The following is a 24,928-nucleotide window of genomic DNA, read 5'->3' as shown; positions in this document are numbered from 1 at the left end:
TAACGTACTCAGTGGCATAAGTAACTGCAGTTCCTTCAGCATCACCAGAGCTGGAAACTTGAAGCTTTTGCCTAGGATCTGAGTCTGTGCCCCCCAAACCATCACCTACATATGCCCCTGGGCACACCAGTCCACCAATGTAATGGTTATCAGATATATCGACAATAGAACACTGGGGGAGACCACGCTGTTCGGCACCTGCGCAGGAGATGTACCGGTCTTGCAGGCCCTCTTGATGAATACAATGTGGGGGTTTAGACAACACCAAGTCAGACCTAGTACTGCTCCGCAAAGTGGGGGGGAAAACCTGACAAAACGAGTGACTGATGCACTGCCCACGTCTCCGAATACCTAGAGAATGTTGGAAAAACTGGTGCAGATGATTAAAAATATGCCCTTCTTACCTTATTTAAATCTGAATGTAATCAGAATCGTTGTAAACAAAGAGGTAGGTGGACAGATAACAGCCACGACAGCAGGAGCTAAGCTGTTATTAGACAGCCAAGAATGGAACAGGACAGATGTAGACAGCTTATTCTACAGGTCCCTTAAAGGGGTTGTCTTATCAAGGCAACTTATCCCCTATCCACCGCAGTGGTCGGGCACTTATCTCCTATACCGTGGGTAGGTTAGAAGTTGTCTTCTTGGTACAACCCCTTTAATGACTGCTGTAAAAAAGTATATTGGCAGTAATGAGGTGGCTAATAAACTTGACTTTTAGGCTGCATACACAGCCGTGTACGTTCTGCGGACCGCAAAATGCGGATTCGCAAAACACAGACATCAGCCATGTGAAACCCGCATTGTGGTGGGGACCTATTGACTTTAGCGGATCCGAAATCTGTGGTTGCAGGTAAAGATAGGACATGTCCCATCTTTTGTGGCACAGACGCAGAACCGCACAGGAAGGGCTTGCGGTCCACAAAACTGTACTTACCGGCTGAGCAGTCTGTTCACCAGAGCCTCCCTCCTTGTAACGATTCCATCAAGGATGTCAGAACTTGTCTGCAGAGCAGGTGCCGGAGGAGGGAAAGGTATTCCTCCATACTGAGGTGGATTTGTATCCCCAAAACCATTGAGCTCCAACAGAGGCTCTGGGACTTCATCTACTTGATTATCCTAGAAAGAAATTGCACAGTCTTTATATAAAGATCCCTACTGCTGAATCAATGGGTGCAGCAGGTAGTGCGGTACACACACACACACACTACACATATACAGTATATAAGAGACTATGTGCTATCTGGGCCTGTTCCATGCATGCTGGAGTCTTTAAGGGGAATCTGTCACCCCAATTGTGGACTATTATGTACAGTAAGACATGAGTAGTACTGCAGATGAGGAGTGCAGACCACTATATTTTATTTCCCTACTCCCCCCGTTTCCAGGAAATACATAGTCAGGACTGCTGTGCACGCGCCCGAGTCCTCTCCATTATGTCAGCACAACAGTCCTGACAGCGGGGGAACCAGGGGTAGAAGGAAAATAAAAAATAGTGATCTGCACTCTTTATCTGTAGGACTACCCAAGTATTACAGTAGATAATAGTCCAAAATCGGGGTGACAGATTCCCCTTCAGGGTTCGGCTAAACGCCGATCTTGGTCGTGCGACAAGTGTCACGCCCAAGTACTGAAGTGTATCAGGGCTGCCATAAAAAAGGATGGGTTCAGTGTGACTTGCACGTTTGCAGTGACCACAAAATCCAACCGTGCTGGATTTCTTTAGATTCTTGGAAACACGCCATTTCTATGGCTGCCCTGCTACACTGCAATACTTGGGCGCGACACCTGTTGTGCAACCAAGATCGCCACGTAGCCGACGCTAAAGTGACAGTGACCGCCATTTCCTTCAGTAGTGTAACGCCAATCCTTTGGTGCAGTTCACACTAATAAGTAAAGGAGTTTCAACACTGGATATTGTAAAACTGGGGACAGGGACTGACCGTGAGTTTTAATTAGTGTTACACCCCAAAATCCATATCAACGACACGGATCACGGTGGGGCGTATTAATTATTCAGAGTGTTATCATTACACCATAACAGATCGCTACAGGCGAACATTTACCGGAGTGATGTCTGTTTCTTGCAAGGAGTTGCCAGGAATTGCTAGGATTTCTTCTTCAGTTTCAATGTTTTCTGGCATCTTAAAATAAAATAAATAAAAAAAATAATAAAAAAAAAGGGGAAAAAAAACGAAAAGCAAACCATGATTATAAGTGTTAACTGTATGGAAAGCCATAATTTTCCACTCATTAAAAAGTAAGGAAATAATATTAAAGGCGCTATTACACGGGCAGCAGTACCGGCTGGGCCTCGCCCGTCTCTGCAGAGTATGGGTGCGGCCCGGCCAATGGCTATAACTGCGGAGCGCTTACCATGGCTGAGAGGCACGTGTAATAGCGCCCTAATACAGATGACAGATTAAGTAATGGTAATAACAGGTTTCTTTACTCTTTTTCCATCCAATCCTTTTATTTCCCTGGGAGGTAAGTAGTGCCAGACACTCAGCACACGTGCTCCTCTGAAACAACATACCTTGCCCCCGACATTCCTGTCTGCTTTAGAAAATACTTGTATTCCTCATGAAGTCTCAGCTCTGGGACATCCTTTTTTATAACTGTAATGTGCTGTTCCTCAGCTATTGCTCCTAGAAATGTATAAACAAACTGGGTGTTACCAGCTGGGGGCGTATCTCTGCACGGTCTGACACCTTCCAATCAGTGCAGCCATGGGTAGACACACCCCTTTGGCAAAGGCACTGGAACACCCAAGTATTGATTTGTTCTCAAATTTCTAGAAGGAATAACAGAGGAACAGCGCAAATTATAAGAAAAGATGCTCCAGAATTGTTGCATCAAAAAGAACTGGAGTGGTGACAAGTCCACTTTAAAGTCGGCCATACACATTGGTTATTGATCCGGCCGATGTGAATAAGCCAACCATCGACCTGCAGACTAAGCTGGAGGATCATGGATTAATAGCTTGTGTAAAAAAGGCAAATGGGACAAACATGTCACCAACCTCTGTGAGCATCTCTATTCTAACAATGTCCGTCCTCTATAGACATCCAAACACCTGAACCGTTGGACACCAAATCTGGTGTATAGGTACATGGGGTGTCGGGGGAGCTTTTCATAAAGGTCTCAGCTCTCTAGGACGTAGTGTTCTTGAGATATTCTCAATTTTTTTTTTTTTAAAAAGGCGAATATGACATCACACGACAACCAATAGAAGCTCACAGCTCCTTCTCTCATATTCTGACACACACACGGGCACATGACCTTTAATAGCCAATAGAGTCTGGAAGGTCCTTCAGGCTTCGCCTCACTAACATACACACAGTTACACCAGGTTTCCATAACCATGAAACTATTTTTCTTCACTGTTAAGGAGCAGGGCGCTGTGGAGGCCTCATGTACACAACCGTATGTATTTTGCGGTCCACAAAAAAACGGATCTGCAAAAAATATGGATGACATCCGTGTGCATTCCGTATTTTGCGGAACGGAACAGCCGGCCCCTAATAGAACAGTCCTATCCTTGTCTGTAATGCGGACAATAATAGGACATGTTCAATTTTTTGGCGGAACGGAAATACGGACATACATAAAACGGAATGCACACGGAGTACCTTACATTTTTTTGGGCGGAACCATTTAAATGAATGGTTCCGTATATGGTCCGCAAAAAAAAACAAAAAAACGGAACGGACACGGAAAGAAAATACAATTGTGTGCATGAGCCCTTAAAGGGTTTCTGTCACCCTGCAAAACTCATTTTTTTTTTTTTTTGGATAGTTAGATTCCTCATAGTGCGATATAGGAGAATATAATAGTCTTACTTACTTTCATGCGGCCGATTCTTTATAAAACGAACTTTTATAATATGTAAATGAGGGCTCTACCAGCAAGTAGGGCGTCTACTTGCTGGTAGCTGCTGCAGAAATCCGCCCCCTCGCCGTGTTGATTGACAGGGCCAGCCGTGATCTCCTCCTCCGGCTGGCCCTGTCAGTAATTCAAAAATCGCGCGCCTCTGGTCATTCGGCGCAGGCGCTCTGAGATGAGGAGGCTCGTATCCTCAGCACTCCCTCAGTGCGCCTGCGCCGATGACATCACCGAAAGAGAAGACGTCATCGGCGCAGGCGCACTGAGGGAGTGCTGAGGATACGAGCCTCCTCATCTCAGAGCGCCTGCGCCGAATGACGCGAGGCGCGCGATTTTTGAATTACTGACAGGGCCGGCCGGAGGAGGAGATCACCGCTGGCCCTGTCAATCAACACGGCGAGGGGGCGGATTTCTGCTGCGGCTAATAGCAAGTAGACGCCCTACTTGCTGGTAGAGCCCTCATTTACATATTATAAAACTTTGTTTTATAAAGAATCGGCCGCATGAAAGTAAGTAAGACTATTATATTCTCCTATATCGCCCTATGAGGAATATAACTATCCAAAAAAAAAAAAAAGTTTTGCGGGGTGACAGAAACCCTTTAAGGGGACGAGCAGCAGTAGAAGTCACTGTTAAGGGGGCGGGGTGCTGTGGAAGTCACTGTTAAGGGGGCGGGGCACTGTGGAGGTCACCGTTAAAGGGTCGGGCCACTGTGATGGTCACTGTTAAAGGTTAGGGCGCTCTGGAGGTCACTGTTAAGGGGGTGGGGCGCTGTGAAGGTCACTGTTAAGGGGGCGGGGTGCTGTGGAAGTCACTGTTAAGGGGGCAGGGCACTGTGGAGGTCACTGTTAAAGGGTCGGGCCACTGTGATGGTCACTGTTAAAGGTTAGGGCGCTCTGGAGGTCACTGTTAAGGGGGTGGGGCGCTGTGAAGGTCACTGTTAAGGGGGCGGGGTGCTGTGGAAGTCACTGTTAAGGGGGCAGGGCACTGTGGAGGTCACTGTTAAAGGGTCGGGCCACTGTGATGGTCACTGTTAAAGGTTAGGGCGCTCTGGAGGTCACTGTTAAGGGGGTGGGGCGCTGTGAAGGTCACTGTTAAGGGGGCGGGGTGCTGTGGAAGTCACTGTTAAGGGGGCAGGGCACTGTGGAGGTCACTGTTAAAGGGTCGGGCCACTGTGATGGTCACTGTTAAAGGTTAGGGCGCTGTGGAGGTCACTATTAAGGGGGTAAGGGTAATCATATTTATCTGATCCCCACCACTACGTTCCAGCCCCATGGCTCCACTGCCGGCTTGTCAGGTCCCGAGTCTCCCCATATCAACATCCACTTTGACAAGGGTCAAACGCTGACATGTGCCACATAAGCAGTGACCTAACGCATGGGTGGCACATCACAGTTGCGGCCAGTGACTAGCTGCAAACATTAAAGCGAATGTTGATGTGAGGAAACGCGTAGAGCGGCAGGGTAGCGATGGAGACGGAACCCAGCGGTGGCGATCAAGTATGATTCCCAGTGTATATTCAGCCATGCTAGGGCGCCTGCAGAAAAGGTTGCCAGGGGTGAACGGCCTCCCTCTTTGAAGGGGTTGTCTAGTTTCAGGAGAAAACTGGACAACCCTCAGAGTCAGCCTGCAATAATGACAGGCTCTGTGTTTCAACTCCATTTTTACCAGACGAACTCTATTTATTTACCTGGCTGCAGTGGTGATGTTGCATCTACAAGTGACCGCTGCAGCCAATCACTGGACTTTTTAACGCACCAATGAGGTCAGTGATTGGCTGCAGTGGTCACATTTTGCTTACGTTACATCAACGCTGAAGCCAGGTAACTAGAGCCCGGCCATGAGCAGCAGCGCAAGATCTGCCAGGACGTCCGTCATTTTTATGAAACTGGACAACCCCTTTAAGGTTTATGGGGACTGCTCGACAATATCAGACATTTGTCTCTTTTTTTTTTTCTTGTACGATTCTTTGTTTTCCCCGGAGATCAGTGGAGTTCGAAGTGTCTGGCAGCTGCTTATCCCCCTCTACTAAAATCATGTGCACATTTGGCTGAGCAAGACATGCATGTTAATAAGCCGGGGCCGATAGCTGCCGGCCAGCTTAAGACAAAGGAAGTAACATGAAACTGAAGACAAAAACATCTGTAAAAAAAAAAAAAAGTCAGCTACTGCTTTTGTAGAGAATGCTACAGAGTAGACCCATAGTACATGTATTAACCCCGAGAACTGGGCGCGATGGCTCAGCCGCATAAAACGTGCAATTCTGTCGCAAACGGTCAAAATTATTTAGCGAGGACACAAAATAAAGCCATCTTCGTACAGCCGATACTTAAAGGAAACGTGTCAAAGGTGCGGCAAGCCCTGCTTTATTTATCCAAGCAAGGAACTGCCGCTCTGCCTCCCGCCCGCCCGAGTTTTAATCAACTGCACGCTCGCTCGGTAATTTAATCTGTTGTCTAATGTTATGGAAACGGCGCGTTTTTATCACAATTCGCACAGATGTTTTCCATTACTCAGACGCATGGAAGGTTTGGTGACATTACTGAAAAGTTGCCAAAGCCAAATGAAGAACGAATAAATTACCTTTAAAAGCAGGGAGTGCTCGCAGACGGGGCGTTTGTTGTGTTTGAGGAGTAATTAAATTATAAATTATTTATCTCTGCTGCTTGTAATGGGAGCCCATAGGTATTAACCCCTCAGTTTTCACAGTATACACCAGCAGCGCGCACACAGTACAGAAGACGTACTATATGTCGCTGGAAATAAAATACATTCAGAAAGTCTTCAGACCCGTTCACTTTTGAATTTTTTTTTACATTTTGTTATGTTGCGGCCTTGTGCTAAAATAAATACAAAATTCAAGTTTTTCCTCATCACTCAATGCCCCATAATGAGAAAGTAAAAAAAGAATGTTCTAAATCTTTGCTAATTTATTAAAAAAAGGAAAAACTAAAATCTTGCACGGACCTAAGTATTCAGGCGCTTTACTCAGGGCTTAGTAGTTTGGCAGTGATTACAGCCACCGGTCTTCTTGGGCTGTAAACCACAAGTTTTGCACATCAGGATTTGGGAATTGTCTGCCATTCTTCTCTGCAGATCCTCTCAAGCTCTGTAAGGTTGGATGGGGACCGTTGGTGGACGGCCATTTTCAGGTCTCTCTAGAGATGTTCGATTGGGTTCAGGTCAGGGCTCTGGCTGGGCCACTCAAGGACATTCACAGAGTTGTCCCTAAGTCGCTCCTGTGTTGTCGTGGTTGTGTGCTTAGAGTCATTGTCTTGTCAGATGGAGAACATTCGGCCCAGTCCGAGGTTCAGAGCACTCTGCATCAGGTTTTCATTAAGAATATCTCTTTACTTGGGTCCAGCCAGTTTTCCCTCAGACCTGACTAGTCTCCCTGTCCCAGCCACTGAAAAACACCCCCACAGCATGATGCTGCCGCCACCATGCTTCACTGTAGGGATGGTATTGGGCAGCTAATGAGCAGGCCCTAGTTTCCTCCAGACATGACGCTTAGAATTGAGGCCAAAAAGTTCAATCTTGGTTTCAGATCATAGGATCTTGTTCCTCACAGTCTGAGAGTCCTTTAGGTGCTTTTACGTGTCTTTTACTGAGGAGAGACTTCATTCTGGCCACTCTGCCATAAAGCCCAGACTGACTGGGTGCTACAGTGATGGTTGACCATCTGGAAGTTTCTCCCATCTGCACACAGGATCTTTGGAGCCATAGTGACCATTGGGTTCTTGGGAGGGGAGGCCAGGAAGAGTCCTGGCTGTTCCAAACTTCTTCCATTTAAGTATTATGGAGGCCACAATGCTCTTGGGAACTTTCAGTGCAGTAGATATTTGTTACATCCTTCTCCAGATCTGTGCCTCCTGCCTCTGAGCTCTACAGTCAGCTGTGAGACCTTATATAGACAGGGCTGTCTCTTTCCAAGTCATGACCAATCAACTGCATTTACCACAGGTGACTCCAATCAAAGATGATGATGAAGAGAAATACAAGGACCCGGAAATAAATTGCAAGCATTATAGTAAAGTGTCTGATACTTATGATAATGCACATTTTTTGTTTTTCCCGTTTAATAAATTTGCCAAAGATTTCTAAAAAGTGTCTCCACTATCTCTATTATGGGGTATTGGGTGCAGACTAATGGGGGGAAACTTGGCCGCAACATAGAAAAATTTGAAAGAAGTGAAAGAGTCTGAAGACTTCCCGAATGCACTGTACATTTAAGGCTCTTCCTTCATATGCTAAACTGGTTTCACACTTTGAAAAGCTAGTCACCCTTTTGTGCTGTTCACCTATTAAAGGGGCATCTCAAGTGGTGCTGTATCCTAGCCATAAGTCATCAGTTTCGAGGTGGAAATATCCTTGTAACCATGATGTGTGAGATGCCCTGTGTTACCTATGACATGATATTCACACACTTGCAATAAGAATCCATGTTTATGTAATAAACATTAAAGGGGTTGTCTCACCTAAGAACTACACCTGTCAAAGTAGAAGGAGGGTGCATCGCGCATGCACGGACCCCTCCATTCATTCATATGGGAGCGCCGAAAATAGTTGACCATTGTCTCGGCTATTTCCATCAGCCCCGTAGAAGTGAATGGAGCCGTGGCTGCGTTTGTGCAGTGCGCTTCCCATTCATTTCAATGGGACTTCCTGAAAATAGCCGACTGTTTTTGGCGCTCCCACAGGAATGAATGGACAGCGGCCGCGCATGCACAGTCCTAGCGATATGCCCCAAATGACTGAGGTGAGACAACCCCTTTAAAAAGGGTTTTCTGTGAATTAAATATTGTATTCCTGTCCTTGGGAAAAGTCATCAATATATCTGATTAGTGGGGGTTCAACTTCTGGTACCCCTACTAATCAGCTATGGAAGGGGCCACGGCGCTCGGGTAAGCCCTGCAGCCTCTTCCTCAGCATGTGATCTCATGTCCATCGGTCGCCTCTGTGCCGCTCAGTCCCAATCAAGTGAATGGAACAGAGGTACAATACCAAGCACAGCTGCTTTACAATGTACAAGCGCTGCAGTTATATCAGTTTCAGACTCAGACTTCTGTTGCAAATTCTTAGACCAATCTGCCATATATTTTTCAAAGGCAAATTTTACCATGACACAGACATCACAAGACTTCCCAAACACCACCCCAGATCAGAACCGATATCTGTACGTGGAATCCTGGCATCTGCATTGTTTCCTTAGTTATAAAGAGACATTAAAGGGGTATTCCAGGATTTTGATATTGATGGCCTAAACTGCGGGAATACTCAATCAATATCGGATCGTCTTTCACTACACAATGGACATAGCTGTGTAGCCCTGGCACCGGAGCTACTGCAGGACAGCTAATCAATCAGAAAGAAGGTTGTACCCCTGACGATCAGATATTGATGGCCTATCCCAAGGATAGACGATCATTAACAAAGATCCTGGACTATCCCTATAACGCTGGATTCACAAGTCCACGTACCAGCAGTGTCATCTGTCCATAATACTCGGATGTGATATGGCCCGACTGTGGGTTAATGGCCCCCAACTCAAAGCATCATAGATCAGTCGGTTAAACCTGTGGTTGGGCCATTAAATATCTAAGTAAGGATACATTCACACAAATGTAAGTGCTCCGTGCCCAGCCGTGGGCAGACCCATTGACTTGAATGGGTCCGTGAGCCGAGAGATACGGCAAAAATAGGACGTCCTATCTTTTGCGGTGCGGAGGCTTGGACCCGAAAGCCCACGGAAGTGCTTCAGAGCACTTCCGATCTGTGCCTCCATTCCGGAAAAGACAGCACATGTCCTATCTGTTTCAGTATCTTGCGGATCGCAGACCCATTCAAGTCAATGGTTCCGCAACAGCATTGTTTGCAGGCCGCAATACGGGCACGTGAATGGACCCTAATACAGACGGATAACACAGCTGACACATGGATGCATGAATCCACCTTACAGAATAAGTACTGGTTAGGAGAAGCCAGTGAATATTTTTAGCACTTCCTACCTGAATCTCAGTTTTCACAGGGCTGGGTGTACGAGGTGGTGGATCTGGGCTTGGGGTCCTACGGCTCGTTGATGGGCTGTCACTGGCAATGCTGTCTATATCAACACAAGGTAGAACCTGGAACATAAGGGTATTAGAGGCGTCAACTGTGTCACATGGATCATTAGTCCGGGGTGGATGGAGCGGTTTTCAGAGATAATCAAAAAAGATGTCATGGGGGTTGTAAATCCCAGGTTGTTTCAACACTGCAGCTCCCGCTGGTCTATGCTGCAATAGTCACGTCTCCAACTACCCACGTGACCTCTGAGGTCAACTGCCAACAACAGCGGTGTACAGCAGATGTATCAGGTGACCGATGGGTCTTGTGTTATTTAGAGGCCATCCACCCCACCCTTCCCATTTTTGATTATCTGGAGAAACCCCTCGAAACTATTACATAACAAAGTGTATACTAGGTTTAAGATTAATACAAAATAGCATAATGTTGTTAAAAAGACGGAAATCATGCCAGGACAGATTATGTCAGGTTAAAGGACTTGTGCTGCAACAATGAGTTTTTTTTTTGGCAATTCCCCCCCCCCCCCCCCCCCCCCCCCCCTTTTTCAGGAGAGATGAGCCACACCAGAAATCAATGGCAGCGGCTTCCCAATCTCTCCTCAAGTGTGCATGTGTATGGGGGAGCTGGGAGCAATAACTGTCGGATGAAGGAATGCCCAGCTATTTATGGGCACCTTTCATTCTTTGCGGTTGCAAAATCACAGCAAAATCCACTATGAATCTGCTGTAAAATCTGCAACTACGTTTTGCTGCAGATTCTGCTGCAATTTGCCCCTGTGCATTGCAAAGCATAAAATCCAGTGACCATCAAAAGAAAGAACTGGCAGGCTGCAGATTTACAATCCAAACTATTTCCACGTAGATTTCCTTTATTGTAACATGTGGAAGAGATCTTTAAAACCTCATTCTTTACTGCTGCCGTAATACACTGCAGATTTTACTCAGGAAAATCAGCAGCACATCAGCCACATGTGGTTACAGGGGTTGTCCCACGAAAAATATTCTACAGATGAAACTGGATCTGAATATTTTTCTAATTGCATGTAATAAAAAAAAATTGTATAGCCAATGGGCTATTCAATAAAATGTATCTGTATAGCGCCACCTGCTGTTTGTTCTTATTTCTTTGTCCTGCTCATTGAGATGGCCGCACATGCTCAGTTTCATCCTTCAACTGCTTCTTGAGAGCTCCCGCAGAAAAGACATGCCTCCTAAGCTCCCGCAGAAAAAACTAGATTTTTGTACTTACCATAAAATCTGTTTTATCTTCCGTTCATTGGGGGACACAGGCTTGACCATGGGTGTAGCTGCTGCCACTAGGAGGCGACACTAAGCACAAAAGTGTGAGCGCCTCCCTCCAGCTATACCCTTCCTACAGGGACTAAGCTAAATCAGTTTGTGCAAAAGCAGTAGGAGAAGCAAAAGGAAAAACGGAAACTGAACGATGTACAAACCCAGAATCACACAGGCTATGACGAGGCCCGCAGCAAGAGAGAATGGGTGGGAGCTGTGTCGCCCAATGAACAGGAGAGAAACAGAATTTGCCATAAGTACAAAAACCTAGTTTTCTCATCCTTATCATTGGGGGACACAGGCTTGACCATAGGACGTTACAGAGCAGTCCCAAGGGTGGGCCATAAACAAAGAAACTCTCCAGCCAATCAGAGAACTGCCGTCTGCAAAACTCTATGCCCCAGAGAAGCGTCAGGAGACGTGTGTACTCTGTACAATTTGGAAAAAGTGTGTAAAGACGACCAGGTGGCCGCCCTGCATACCTGAAGGGCCGAAGCCCCATGATGTACTGCCCAAGAGGCCCCCACTGCCCGAGCAGAATGAGCAGTAACCCGGAAGGGTGGGGCCCGGTAACTGACGCGGTACGCTTCCACAATGGCCAAGCGAATCCATCTGTAAATGGAAGTTTTGGACGCAGCCAGCCCTCGTCTCGGCCCCTCTGGAATGACGAACAGGGAATCCGTCCGTCGGAAAGATGACGTCTGGGACAGATAGATGCGAAAGGCTCGTACCAAATCCAGAGTGTGGAGCGACTGCTCACGAGGATGAGACGGGTCAGGACAAAAGGAAGGGAGAATGATCTCTTCATTGAGATAGAATGCCGACACAACCTTAGGAAGAAAGGATTTAACAGGGCAAAGGACCACTTTGTCCTGATGGATGATCAGGAAAGGCGACCGACAGGAAAGAGCCGCGAGTTCGACACCCTACGGATGGAAGTGATTGCCACCAAAAAAGCCACCTTGTAGGACAGGAAGCAAAGGGACTCCTGTTGTAAAGGCTCAAATGGTGAGGACTGGAGAGCGCTAAGCACCAGATTAAGGTCCTAAGGATTAAATGGAGGACTGTAAAGGGGCGCAGCATGAGCAACCCCTTGCAGAAAGGTCCTAACTGCAGAAAGTAAAGCCAAGTTCCTCTGAAATAGAATGGAAAGAGCCGAGACTTGCCCTTTGAGAGAACTGAGAGCCAGCCCCAAGTCCATGCCCGACTGTAGAAAGGACAAGAGTCGCGGCAACGAGAAATGAATGGGAGACAGGTGGTGGCGTTCACACCAACTAAAGTAGGACTTCCAAATCCGGTGATAGATCCAGGACGACGGCTTTCTGGCACGAATCACCGCATCCAAGAAGCCCCGAGCCTTTAGTACGGCGGCTTCAACAGCAGTGCAGTTAAATGTAGAGACCTTAAATTCGGGTGGAAGATCAGTCCCTGCGACAAGAGGTCCTTCTGAAGGGGAAGACGCCAGGGTTCGTTGGCGAGAAGGGAGACTATGGATGCATGCCACATTCGGTGTGGCCAATCAGGGGCCACAAGAATGATGGACAAACCTTCGGATCTGATTTTCCGGAGGAGAAGCGAAATGAGGGGAAGAGGAGGGAACACGTAGGCAAACGTGAACTGACTCCACAGAATCACAAGAGCGTTGTACGCCAGATCCAGGGGATCCTTGGACCGCGCTACAAAGTTCTCGACCTTGTGGTTGAAGCGAAAAGCTGACCCCACGGCTCGCAAATCGCTAGAAAAACTGCGGGTGAAGAGCCCATTCGCCGGGATCGAGACGCTCCCGGCTGAGAAACTCCGCAATCCAGTTGTCGACACCAGGAATGTGAACTGCCGACAGAGCTGGGACATGGTTCTCTGCCCAGCTGAGAATCGGTGCTGTTTCTGCCATGGCTGCCTGGCTACGGGTGCCGGCCTGGTGGTTGAGGTAGGCAACAGCCGTGGAATTGTCGGACTGAACCTGAACTGGGCCATCCCCAGAGGTGTTTGGTCCAATGAAGCAGAGAAAGAGAGACTAACCGCCCTCAATTCCAGAATGTTGATGGGAAGAGAGCGTTTCTCACGCGTCCATGTGCCCTGAATGGAGAGATTTTCCAGTACTCTCCCCCAGCCTCGGTTGTCAACACAGTGGGAAGGAAGGAAAGAGTGGCCCGGGGAAACCAACAACCACCTGAGGGCCCGGCGGGTCGGAGCAGGTAGGCATACAGGCCGATCCAGGGAGGCTGGGGATCGGTCCCGAAGAGTTAGGATGTCTTGCTCAAGAGTCCTGGTGTGGAACTGAGCATAGGGCACTGCCTCGAAGGCAGAGACCATGTGACCCAGAACCCTGATGCAGAGCCGAATGGGGAGAGGACAGGGCACAACAAGGGAAGAATCTGAAGCCGGAGAGTGGATAGCTTCTCCGGGGGCAAGAAAAAAACGGTTTTAGCTTAGTCCCTGTAGGAAGGGTATAGCTGAAGGGAGGAGCTCACACTTTTGTGCTTAGTGTCGCCTCCTAGTGGCAGCAGCTATACCCATGGTCAAACCTGTGTCCCCCAATGATATGGATGAGAAAAACATGTCTCCTGAGCTGCAGCAGAAAGGACACCCCCCTTGAGCTGTCAGCTTAATATAAATCTAGCAGAGCAATGAATGTGGAGATCTCTGGACCCATGTGAGGTACAGGGCTGGTTCTAGCTGTGTTAGAAAGGTATTGCCGTGTACTATATAAATGTCTGATTTTCACTTTTTACAATAATCACGGGACAACCCCTTTAACATATTCAGTGGCCTGCAGCTCACAATAATGCTATCTAATTAGATACGAGGCGTCTGCTACAAAAACCTGCAAATGAGAAAGACAAAAAGGAAAAGAAGGGGAACCTAACAAGTACCTGCACACTAAGCTGTGGGGGATCCTTTCTCTCGGACCTCATCTCCACCACAGCGATGTTGGGTTTCACAACGTCTGCCTTAGGCTTTGGTGGCATTGGTGGAATAGAAACATTCACCACAGGCTGATGAGGAGCAAGAATTACAGAAGATGGAAGAGGAGAAGTCCTACCAAATCGTGGTCTCCCTGAAACCAAGATACAGCATGTGAGACACAGACCGTACAGCAGGGGTATTTCCATCTCATATTGGTAGGATATGCCACCAATGTCAGATAGGAGTTGGTCCCAGAGGTGGGACCCACACCTATCTCCATAACGGGGCCTCCCAAATTGAAGGGGTCACCCACCACTCACCGCTATGGGAGTTCCACAGGTGGGACCAACACTTATCTGACCATATGCCATCAATGTCTGAGATGGGAATACCCCTTTAAACTGTTTTCATTGCAGCGGTGCTACTAGGGGACACTGATGGGTCAATATCAAAATAAGCCGTAAGCAGAACATCCCACTGAAATCATTTGATTAGAGAAATATGACAAGAATATGGAGGAAGACATATAGAATCGTCTGCAGTTACATGTATGAGAATACAAATTCATGTAAAAGTGACAGGAAGGATATTGCAATCTATAGACCTTACAGTGATGCAAATGCATAAAAAAAGCTATATAATAATAGTTTATCAAGTCACACAGCTGCCAAACCAATACATTTTAAGGAGCACTAAACCTAGAAAAGAATGCTAAATGCAAACATGAAATAAACTTGGTTGTCTCATGAACATGCAGACTGATAAAGTGTTGTAGAAATCCTACAGGGAACAAAGAGGTTAATCTCCGGCTGGAGACTGACCCAGGGGGCGGGGCTTAAAGGGGTTGTCTCACTTCAGCAAACAGCATTTATCATGTGGAGAAAGTTAATACAAGGCACTTACTAATGTATTGTGATTCTCCATATTGTCTCCTTTGCTGGCTGGATTCATTTTTCCTTCACATTATACACTGCTCGTTTCCATGGTTACAGACCACCCTGCAATCCATCAGTGGTGGTCGTGCTTGCGCACTATAGAAAAAAGCCCTAGCCTATGTGCGCTCCTCCCACGGTCCCGCCACCAGAGAAGCCGGCACTTTTTCCCTACAGTGTGCAAGCATGACCACCACTGATGTGGTGGATGGCAGGGTGATCGTAACCATGGAAATGAGCAATGTATAACGTAATGGAAAAATGAATCCAGCCAGCAAAGGAGGCAATATGGACAATCACAATACATTAGTAAGTGCCTTGTATTAACTTTCTCTACATGATAAATGCCACTTGCTGAGGTGACACAACCCCTTCAAGCTTTCTGTAATACTGCAGATGGGACATGGCAGGGAAGCTCCTGCTCCAGCCACTTGTAGGCATAAATTGTTCCAGAGCCAGCTATCAATTTATGCCTACATTTTCAGGAGGAATGACAGAGGAACGTCACCATGCAGAATTATAAGATGCTTATAGGACAGCTTGCTAGACAGAGGATTTAGAGCTTTGTATCAGAAAGATATATTCAGAAATTTCCTTATATTTCCTTAAATTTACTTATATTTAGAATAAAGGATGGACATTCAATTTAAAGGGGTTTTCCATAACTTAAGTACTAACGAACCCTCTTCAGTATCAGATTGGCCATAAATAGGAGCAGCGCTGCAGTAACCAGAAACGGCTGCTACACAGTGTATGTTGTTGTGTAGTTCTGGTCCCTGTTTTGGACTCTGATATTGATGATCTATCCTAAGGATAGGTCATCAATAAAGTTCTGGAACCCCCCTTTTAAAGGAGTTCCTCTGGCTTTTGTGAAAATCCAGGAGTCTTCAGATCCTGTGGAGGTAAAATCGTTCCCTCTGTAGCGTCTGTGTTACCACTGCTTGAGGGCAGCACTAGTGACAGTGATTTTTTTCATGGTCCCCTGATGAGCCATTAAACTCTACAGGGCGAAACGCGTTGGACCTACTGGACTAGAATATTGGGATATTGAATGAGACTAATCTGTAATGAGTTGCTAATCATTGTGAGTGGAAACAGCATCCGCCATTTTCATCAGTATATAATGTTTGTATCCATAATTATTGTTTTTGTCATTTAGATTAGGCCATCAAATAAACTTTCTCTAGGTCACACCACCACGGTGGGCCACCTCCCTTTTAGCGTCTTCCAGGGGCATTCAGGAGGTTCCTGAATACGGGATCGCCCCTGTCGGCATAGGGGTAGGATTAGGGAAAGTTTCCATCTAGGGATTCAAGCTATACCTAAACAAAAAGCCCTAATATTTATTGCGCCTTTGTTATTAGGTATATGTATATTACTGTCCTCACGTTGATGGGGGGTTACGTTTTAATGCAGGTTTATTAAAGGCTACGTTTTATTCGGGGGGTAGTCTGTGAAGCGTCCCGATGCCGCCATCCCCGCTGCGTTTGATCCTCTCAGGTCCCGAAGAGCTGTGTTCCCGAGTCTTTCAACTGCATAATGTTAATGCAGCCAAACAGGAGGACTGAGAACGCAGGCAGATCCAGGTAGGACCAGAGCAGAAGACCCCGCAGCAAGTCCGAGCGAAGCAGAGACAGCAGCATCGGGGGTGACGGGATGGGGAAGCAGAGAGGAAACGGTCTTTCCTCCACAGGGTCTCAAAACTTCAGGATTTTTAAAAAGTCTGGAAAACCCCTTTAAAGCAAAACTCTGCCTGCAGCAAAATCCCTGATAAGGTTATTATAGAAATAACACTTCCTTTAGCTGTGGCAGCATCGCCAAATATGATAGAAAAGGGGCAAGGGCATGAGTGGCAACCCCCCACCCTCCCTTCTTGGGCAGACCTGAAGAAAAGCATACTTACCTGCTTCCCAGCGCTAGGTAACTGCTCCTTTTCTCCCCGGGCTTGGCTGCTTTTTGATGTTGCTGCTGCCAATCGATGGCCGCATACGGTGACCTCATTCCCTTGCGTCATGTCAAATGGTCACGTGATGAAAGGGGAGCAAGTCACCGCTACCGCCAGCGATTGGCTGCAGCGGCATCAAAATGTAAGTTTGCATCATGGGAGCGTAGCGGAGCAGCTAAGGTCGGGGAGAGGACAGCGGAGCCAGTGTCAGGAAGCAGGTAAGTATGGCTTCTCTTTGCAGGTCTACCCAAGAAGGGGAGTTTGCTAAAATTCCCCCCCACCCTCAAGGTGCACAACCACTTTAAGATTTGTTAAAAACACTTCTTAAACAGGTTATCCGATATCACAAATAGCCCCCCCATGTGTCCCGGGCCCCTCAGAGGGAATATACTTACCCCGCTCCCTGCACCGCCGCTGCTGCTTCTCCCTGTACACGAATGAAAACATCCGGTGTAGGGGGGGAGCAGCCAATGGCAGGCAGGCAAGGGGGGGGGAGCCTCCCCAGCGTCACCCGCGATGCTAGGAAGGTTTGTCCCCGCCTGCCAATGCCTGCTCCCCCCCTACACCGGATGTTTTCATCTGTGTACAGGAGAAGCAGCAGCGGCGGTGCAGGGACCAGAAATGCCGCAGGGAGCGGGGTAAGTATATTCCCTCTGAGGGGCCCGGCACATGGGGGGGCTGTTTGTGATATCGGATAATCCCTTTAAAATCACAACAGATTGAAATGATATTTCAAAAGGAAAAAAAAAAAGACAATAAAACCAACGATGAAAGAAGATGGAAGAGTCCAGCTATATAAACACTGAGGGATCTGCTGGGGTGTCTTGCGTCTGATGTCCATGCTGAGGATTCATGCAGAGGGATCGCTCCAAGGTGCAACCATTCTGGGAGCATTCGGCTCTTTGAAGATCTTTCCAAGATGAAAGTGCTGTCAGAATCCATATGGTGATGGGACAGGTCAACTAGTGTTACCCAAGTTCAGAAATATATGAATGCAGCCATAGATCTCATGTACAATATGGCTTCTCAATGCCAATTGTTTCTCTAATCCCAGAGAGAATCATTCTTCATCTCGCTTCCCCTCAGGGGCCTTAGAGAAACTGTTCTAAAAAATTCAGCAGATGCAATTAGGCATGACTATCGTTGGGTAAATTAAACTTGTGGAAATGCAAGAAAAAAATAAAAATAAAATCTATAAATGAACATTAATAGATTCCAGCTATTGCAAACCACATGAAAGCCGTGGCCTGACTTCTGGTCCACTGATCCTGACAATCTCTTACCTAGTGGTATCGCCATTGGGAAGAGGCGTCCCTCAACTGGAGCGTCTAATGCATAGGTCTCTCGTGACGGGATAAATACATACTGAGGCTCGCAATTCTTTGGTACAGAAAAGTCCGGAGATCGGGATTTGACGACGTCTCTCGCCATTTCAGAGGAGCTGGTCTGTATCTTAGCAGACTTCACCTTGACACCTGCAAAGTGCAAACCAGAGAACTTCACACATTGTCAAAAGTAGTAGACATCACATGATGAAAATAAAGACCCCCAGAGAAAGATCTGGGAAGGAGGGCACAGCCTGATAGGCATACACTCCAGGTTGGCATGGAGGAAGGGGGCATGGCTATAATATAAGACATTGGCATCCCGTCATCTCATTTGCGGCAGTGCTGATGCCTGAAAAACACATCAAAAGTTTTTTTTTGAAAGTTGATTGACCATTTAAAGTCACTTACCCCTCACAGTCTCCACAACTTTAGGCCTCTGCGGTTTGGTTTTGGGAGGGGGAGAGCTAAACCGAAGATATGGACCCTTTTTAAGAGTCCCGCGGTGTCCTTGATAGACGGGTGTCCCATAAACACGGTTTAGCATTTCTTCATCCATCACAGAGGATGCGTTGACCTTCTGAGGCACCTGCGCAAGAGGATGGACTCAATATTAAAGAGGGCCTTTCCTGGGTCCAGACATTATAAACTAAGTAGCACGTTATGTAGGGCATAGTCCAGGTATCTAACTGCACTTACTATTTTTTCTGGGCGCCGCTCCGTTCGCCCGATGTGGCCCCCGTGGAATTCTCCCGCCCTGTATGCTAATGTTAGCATCAGAACAAGGAGGAGGAGACTGCCCTGTTTCTCAATGGGCGTCTCCTTCTCCCTGGATGTAGCGCTGTCCAATCGCAGCGGAGAGCGTCACAGCCAGGGAGAAAAAAAATATATAAAATCACTTTCTCCGCTGCGATTGGACAGCGCTACAGTCAGGGAGAAGGAGACGCCCACTGAGAAACAGGGCAGTCTCCTCCCCCTTGTTCCGATGCTAACATTAGCATACAGGGCGGTAGAATTCAATGGGGGACGCAGCAGGTGAATGGAGCGGCGCACAGAAAAAATAGTAAGTGCAGTTAGATCCCTGATCCCTACATAACGCGCTACTTAGTTTATAATGTCTGGACCCATGAAAGGTCCTCTTTAAAATATCCTACCTACTGAACGTACAATATGGTAAAACCTACGGAAAAACGATATAATCGTGAGACACATGAAGTACATCTACAAGTCACTGCTATACCGGTATCTGACACTATGACATGTGACATGTTCACAATGTACTATGCACTAGAAACATAGGGGGTTATTTATTAAGACCAGCGTTTTAGACGCCCGTCATAATAACCCCTGTGCGGACGGTGGATGCACCTGTCCAAATCCAACTCCCTTGCTGGTGTAGATTTAGATAATTTTCTACTCTTAAAACAGGCATAGAAAATGATAAACTAGACGGGCTGGCCGGCCCGCCCCCTTTTTTAGGCATTGCGCAAGCGGAAAAAAGTCGCTGATTCGGCCGCAAATCCCCTTTGTACCCGAATCTGACTGATAAATGCCTAAAATTGGGGGTTTATCTAATAATAAATGACCCCCAAAGTCTATAGACGGCCTACAACCAACATTGTAGGCATGGGGTGGGCAATTAAAGGGTTACTTCCAATGAGGATGCTAGGATGATGGGAATCTCGGTTGGTCTGGTGGTTGACGTGAAGAAACCTGAAGAACTACAGTCAGGTCCATAAATATTGAGACATCGACACAATTCTAACATTTTTGGCTCTATACACCACCACAATGGATTTGAAATCAAACGAACAAGATGTGCTTTAACTGCAGACTGTCAGGTTTAATTTGAGGGTATTTACCTCCAAATCAGGTAAACCGTGTAGGAATTACAACAGTTTGCATATGTGCCTCCCACTTGTTAAGGGACCAAAAGTAATGGGACAGAATAATCATCATAAATCAAACTTTCACTTTTTAATACTTGGTTGCAAATCCTTTGCAGTCAATTACAGCCTGAAGTCTGGAGAGCATAGACATCACCAGACGCTGGGTTTCATCCCTGGTGATGCTCTGCCAGGCCTCTACTTCTCTTCAGTTCCTGCTGGTTCTTGGGGCATTTTCCCTTCAGTTTTGTCTTCAGCAGAGTGTATGCCTTTTTCTAGGCTCCGTATACTCACTATTTCTGCCGCCCACCGCGTCCCTCCAGCCCGCCCCGCTCCTCTTGATTGACAGCCAACCTCGCTCCATCTCGAATTCCAGCACCTGCGCTTCTATATTCAGCGCAGGCGCAGTGACTGTCGGACCGCAGTGAAGATGCTGGCGCAGGGAGCGGTCCGACAGTCACTGCGACTGCGCCGAATATAGAAGCGCGCGGCGCTGTAATTCGAGATGGAGTGAGGTTGGCTGTCAATAAAGAGGAGCGGGGCGGGCTGGAGGGACGCAGTGGGCGGCAGAAATAGTGAGTAGACGGAGCCTCTAGGTGCTGAAAAGACGCCCCCATAGCACCTAGAGGCTCATTTGCATATCAATAAAAGTATGTTTTTAAGCTTAACGGGAGCAGACAAAGGTGATAGAAGAGCACTGTTAGGTAGTAGCAGATCGCTAGTGTCAGTCAGCAAAAAATCTCAAAATCTGGTGGTAGAAACCCTTTAAGAAAGAAATAGCCATCACCCATCTCAGGAAATGACTGGCGTTTCTCTGCCCACCCATCAGCAGGTCCTATATTATATTGGGATTGGTTTATATAAAGCTACACTGGACCATAAACGACCCTGCTGACAAGAGTCCATTAAAGGGCCCTAAGGTCTATAGTACAGTATATTGTACCCTGTTATTAACCATAGCAGTTTGGGAGCGGGACTGTAGTTAAAGGGTTATTCCCATCTCTGCCTTCATGCCCGACATGGGAATACTCAGAGTAAGCACTGGCCAGGTGTAGGCGGAGTTACGGAAATGGCCAAGCGGCCGGAGCTCCTCCATTACTGTAACTCTCATTGCAGCGAATGGCGGCTAAGCAAAACAGCACAGCAAGCTATACCGCTTCCGTAACGTATAGGAGGTCCGGAAAAAGTGGAGAGCCAGCCACTCAGGTATTAACACCCGGCCAGAGCTGGCCATGAAGGGCCATGATGGGAACACCCCTTTAACAACAGTCATGGTGGCTCTCTCTCCAGACTCGCCAATACACACGCAGTAGTAAGCCGCTGCTAGACACCTCAGACACGGCTTATCTTCCATAAGAACAAAGGATTGGGTTGAAATGCAACATGCCCGATGCTGGTTTTTCCCCTGATATAGGCTAACACAGGCTGAGGATCCAATACACATTAGGCTACCTGGGCGGATCCGTCATGGATCTGCAAAAACTGATCCGTTACAATAATAGAACCGCATGCATCCGTCATGAACTGATCCGTTTGCATTATCTGTAACATCGCCAAGACAGATCAGTCATGAACTCCATTCAAAGTCAATGGGAGACGGATCCATTTTCTAATGTGGCAGATTGTGTCATAGAAAACGGATCCGTCTGCATTGACTTACACTGTGTGCCAGGACGGATCTGTTTGGCTCAGTTTCGTCAAGCGGACAGCAAAGCGCTGCAGGCAGTGTTTTCGGTCCGCCCACAGAGTGGAATGGAGACTGATCGGAGGCAAACTGATGCGTTCTGAGCGGATCCTTTTCCATTCAGAATGTATTAGGGCAAAACTGATCAGTTTTGGACCGCTTCTGAGAGCCCTGAACGGATCTCACAAACGGAAAGCCAAAACGCAAATGCGAAAGTAGCCTTAGATGGTCAGCTGGGTCAAGGGAGCCCTTAGGCCTCTTTCGCCTGTATGTGTGAGTGATGATATCTGTGACCAGATGGTAAAGATCCATGTTTGGTCCATATGTCAGTTTTTTGCCCTCCATGGGTCATCTACATTCCACTGATACTGCTAGGCTGATAATTAGTTTCCAGCCCACCTCCTATTCACTGACAGAACACGGATGGCATTTGTGTTGTGTCCATTTTCACAGACTACAGTGTGCACAAGGGATCCGTAATCGCAGACCATGCTTCTGTGGTGCTAATACAGACATTAAACTGTATGGCAATGGCATTAGCGATCGCTCCTCCTCAGACTGTGCAGAAGATCTCTGCATGCAAATGCAGCGGCCTCCTCCGCTGACGAGCAGGCGATTGTAGGGAAAGAACGATTCCCTCCTGACAATCTGCTGTTCTGTCGTCCCGTGCCATGATTGATATATATTTATCAGTGCATGACAGTCTCTTTCTAACAAAGCTAGAACCAGACCTGTACCTCACATGGGTCCAGAGATCTCCCCCATTCATTGCTCCAATTGTACTGCTACATTCTCATCAGACTGACAGCTCAGAGGGCGCGTCCTTTCCGCTGCAGCTCTCTCCCTATCACAGCTCAGAGGGCGCGTCCTTTCCGCTGCAGCTCTCTCCCCATCACAGCTCAGAGGGCGTGTCGTTTCTGCTGCAGTTCTCTCCCCATCACAGCTCATAGGCATGTCCTTTCCGCTGCAGCTCTCTCCCCATCACAGCTCAGAGGGCGCGTCCTTTCCGCTGCAGCTCTCTCCCCATCACAGCTCATAGGCATGTCCTTTCCGCTGCAGTTCTCTCCCTATCACAGCTCATAGGCATGTCCTTTCCGCTGCAGTTCTCTCCCTATCACAGCTCATAGGCATGTCCTTTCCGCTGCAGCTCTTTACCTATCACAGCTCAGGGGGGGGTATGCTCTCTGCTGTGGCTTCTAACATAAGATATGGCTGGTGGCAGCTGAAAATTTAAAGTGAGCATGTGCAACCACCTCAGTCAGGTGGACAAGAAATCGGGAAAGGAACAAACAGCAGGTGGCGCTATACAGATAGATATCAATAAATAACTCAGTGGCTATGCTAAATTGTTAATTACATGCAATTACAAAAATATTCAGATCCAGGTGCTAGTTTGAAAAATGTAGAATATGTTTCGTGGCAAAACCCGTTTAAGGCCTCATGCACACGGCCGTTGTTTGGGTCCGCATCCAAGCCGCCGCTTTGCGGACAAGAATAGGGATTTATATTGACGGCCGCCCGTTCCGTTCTGCAAATTGCGGAAGGCACGCGGTCGGCTTCCGTTTTTTGCGGATCCGCGGTTTGCGGACCGCAAAAAAAACAGAACGGTGGTGTGCATGTCGGCATATTAAATGCAATTCACAGTGGTCATCTCCAGGACAAGCTACCTATTCCCTTCCAGGTGGCCATGTTCTTAGCAGTGTGAATTGTGCAAAGCCTCCATTGATGACACGCTGGTCCCCTGATTATCTGGCGGTGTAAACAGCTGACATTGATTTAGTGGCTACCTGCGGTAGTCCTCCACAGGCTGAGACTATGTCAACATCTTCAGCATGGAGGGGGGCGTCTGTATGGAAGTGTTGGATGGATTAGCGAAGATGGATGGCTTCTGTGTCCCACCGGGGAAACATTTACCAGACTCTAATGTATTTTCCAGTCGGGCAGGATCCTTAAGTGGAGGAGACACTTCTATCGAAAGCTTAAACAGTTGCTGAGTTCCCCAACCGGCGGCCTCTCTCACTGCTTCAACGTCTTTTAATTTATAATTTTTTTGTAAAAATATTCAGTAGCAGAAACATAACACTGACATAGTCAGACAAAAACATAATATTATATTAAAAAAAATCTAGGTACTGAGGGCCTTCCCTATAAAAGAGAACTATCCAGTTAGAGTGACAGACAGTATATGTCGGTAATAGAAACTAGATCAGTTTCTCACCGCCATCCATAATCCGTTTGCATACAATTTTGACCGCAATAAGACTCTGTACATTTATCCTAAGATTTCTAAGATGTCCTCCAATCAAACTAAATTTACTTAAAGGGAATCTGTCAGAAGCAGTTTTGACCATGCTAAATTGCTGACAGCACAGAGTAGGGGCTAGGGAGAGCAGGATAAACATACCTTTTGTGGAGCTTTTATCATCAGGAGTAGTGTGAATATGAACTTCTATTCTGCAGGGTTGTGCTCCTGCAGGTGGCCGGGAGGTTGGGCTTCATTGTGAAGCGCTCTCTGCACCAAGCTCGTCCACAGCTTCTGCCCTCTGCTCTGAGTGACGGCTGTAGGGGTCTCCTGATTGGATGCTATAGCTGTCACTCAAGGCAAGAGGGGCGGGCTGTGATGCATCACAATGCTGAGAGAACATCACATGGAAGGCTTCACCTCCTGGGTACCACTACCTACCATGGGTCACATGGGTCCAGAGCTGACCTCCGTCATTGCTACAATTGCTCTGCTAGATTTTTTAAGATGGCAGCTCAGTAGTGTGTTCTTATCCCTTCACAGGGGGTGTCCTTTCTGCTGCAGCTCTCTCCCTGTAACAGTCACTGATTCTGAACAGCAGATACAGCTGGTGACAGTTAAAAGGACAGAATGGAGTATGCGCAACCACCTCAGTGGGTGGGCATGCACGTTACCATACAGATTAAACACTAGGGGGCACCATTATAATTAAGTTAAAGAGGACCTTTCATTGGTTTGCAGTAAGTGAGATAAATATCTGTACC

At 47.2% G+C, this 24,928-nt stretch overlaps 1 protein-coding gene across 1 annotated transcript in view; it reads right to left on the bottom strand.

Moving 5' to 3' along the window:
- Positions 1-24,928, bottom strand: part of KIAA0586 (KIAA0586 ortholog) — a 140,400-nt gene that overhangs the window by 62,724 nt on the left and 52,748 nt on the right. Inside the window, exons 15-20 of the mRNA XM_040411277.1 lie at positions 18,764-18,941; positions 18,311-18,502; positions 14,117-14,301; positions 9,894-10,010; positions 2,067-2,144; positions 938-1,119 (exon numbers count right to left, since the gene is read on the bottom strand). Of these exons, the coding sequence (XP_040267211.1) occupies positions 938-1,119; positions 2,067-2,144; positions 9,894-10,010; positions 14,117-14,301; positions 18,311-18,502; positions 18,764-18,941 (932 nt within the window). The remainder of the gene's footprint in view (positions 1-937; positions 1,120-2,066; positions 2,145-9,893; positions 10,011-14,116; positions 14,302-18,310; positions 18,503-18,763; positions 18,942-24,928) is intronic.

This window comes from Bufo bufo, chromosome 11, assembly GCF_905171765.1.
Source record: "Bufo bufo chromosome 11, aBufBuf1.1, whole genome shotgun sequence".
NCBI lineage: Eukaryota > Metazoa > Chordata > Amphibia > Anura > Bufonidae > Bufo > Bufo bufo.
The sequence above is the reverse complement of the archived record's forward strand: the minus strand, read 5'-3'. Positions and strand labels throughout refer to the sequence as shown.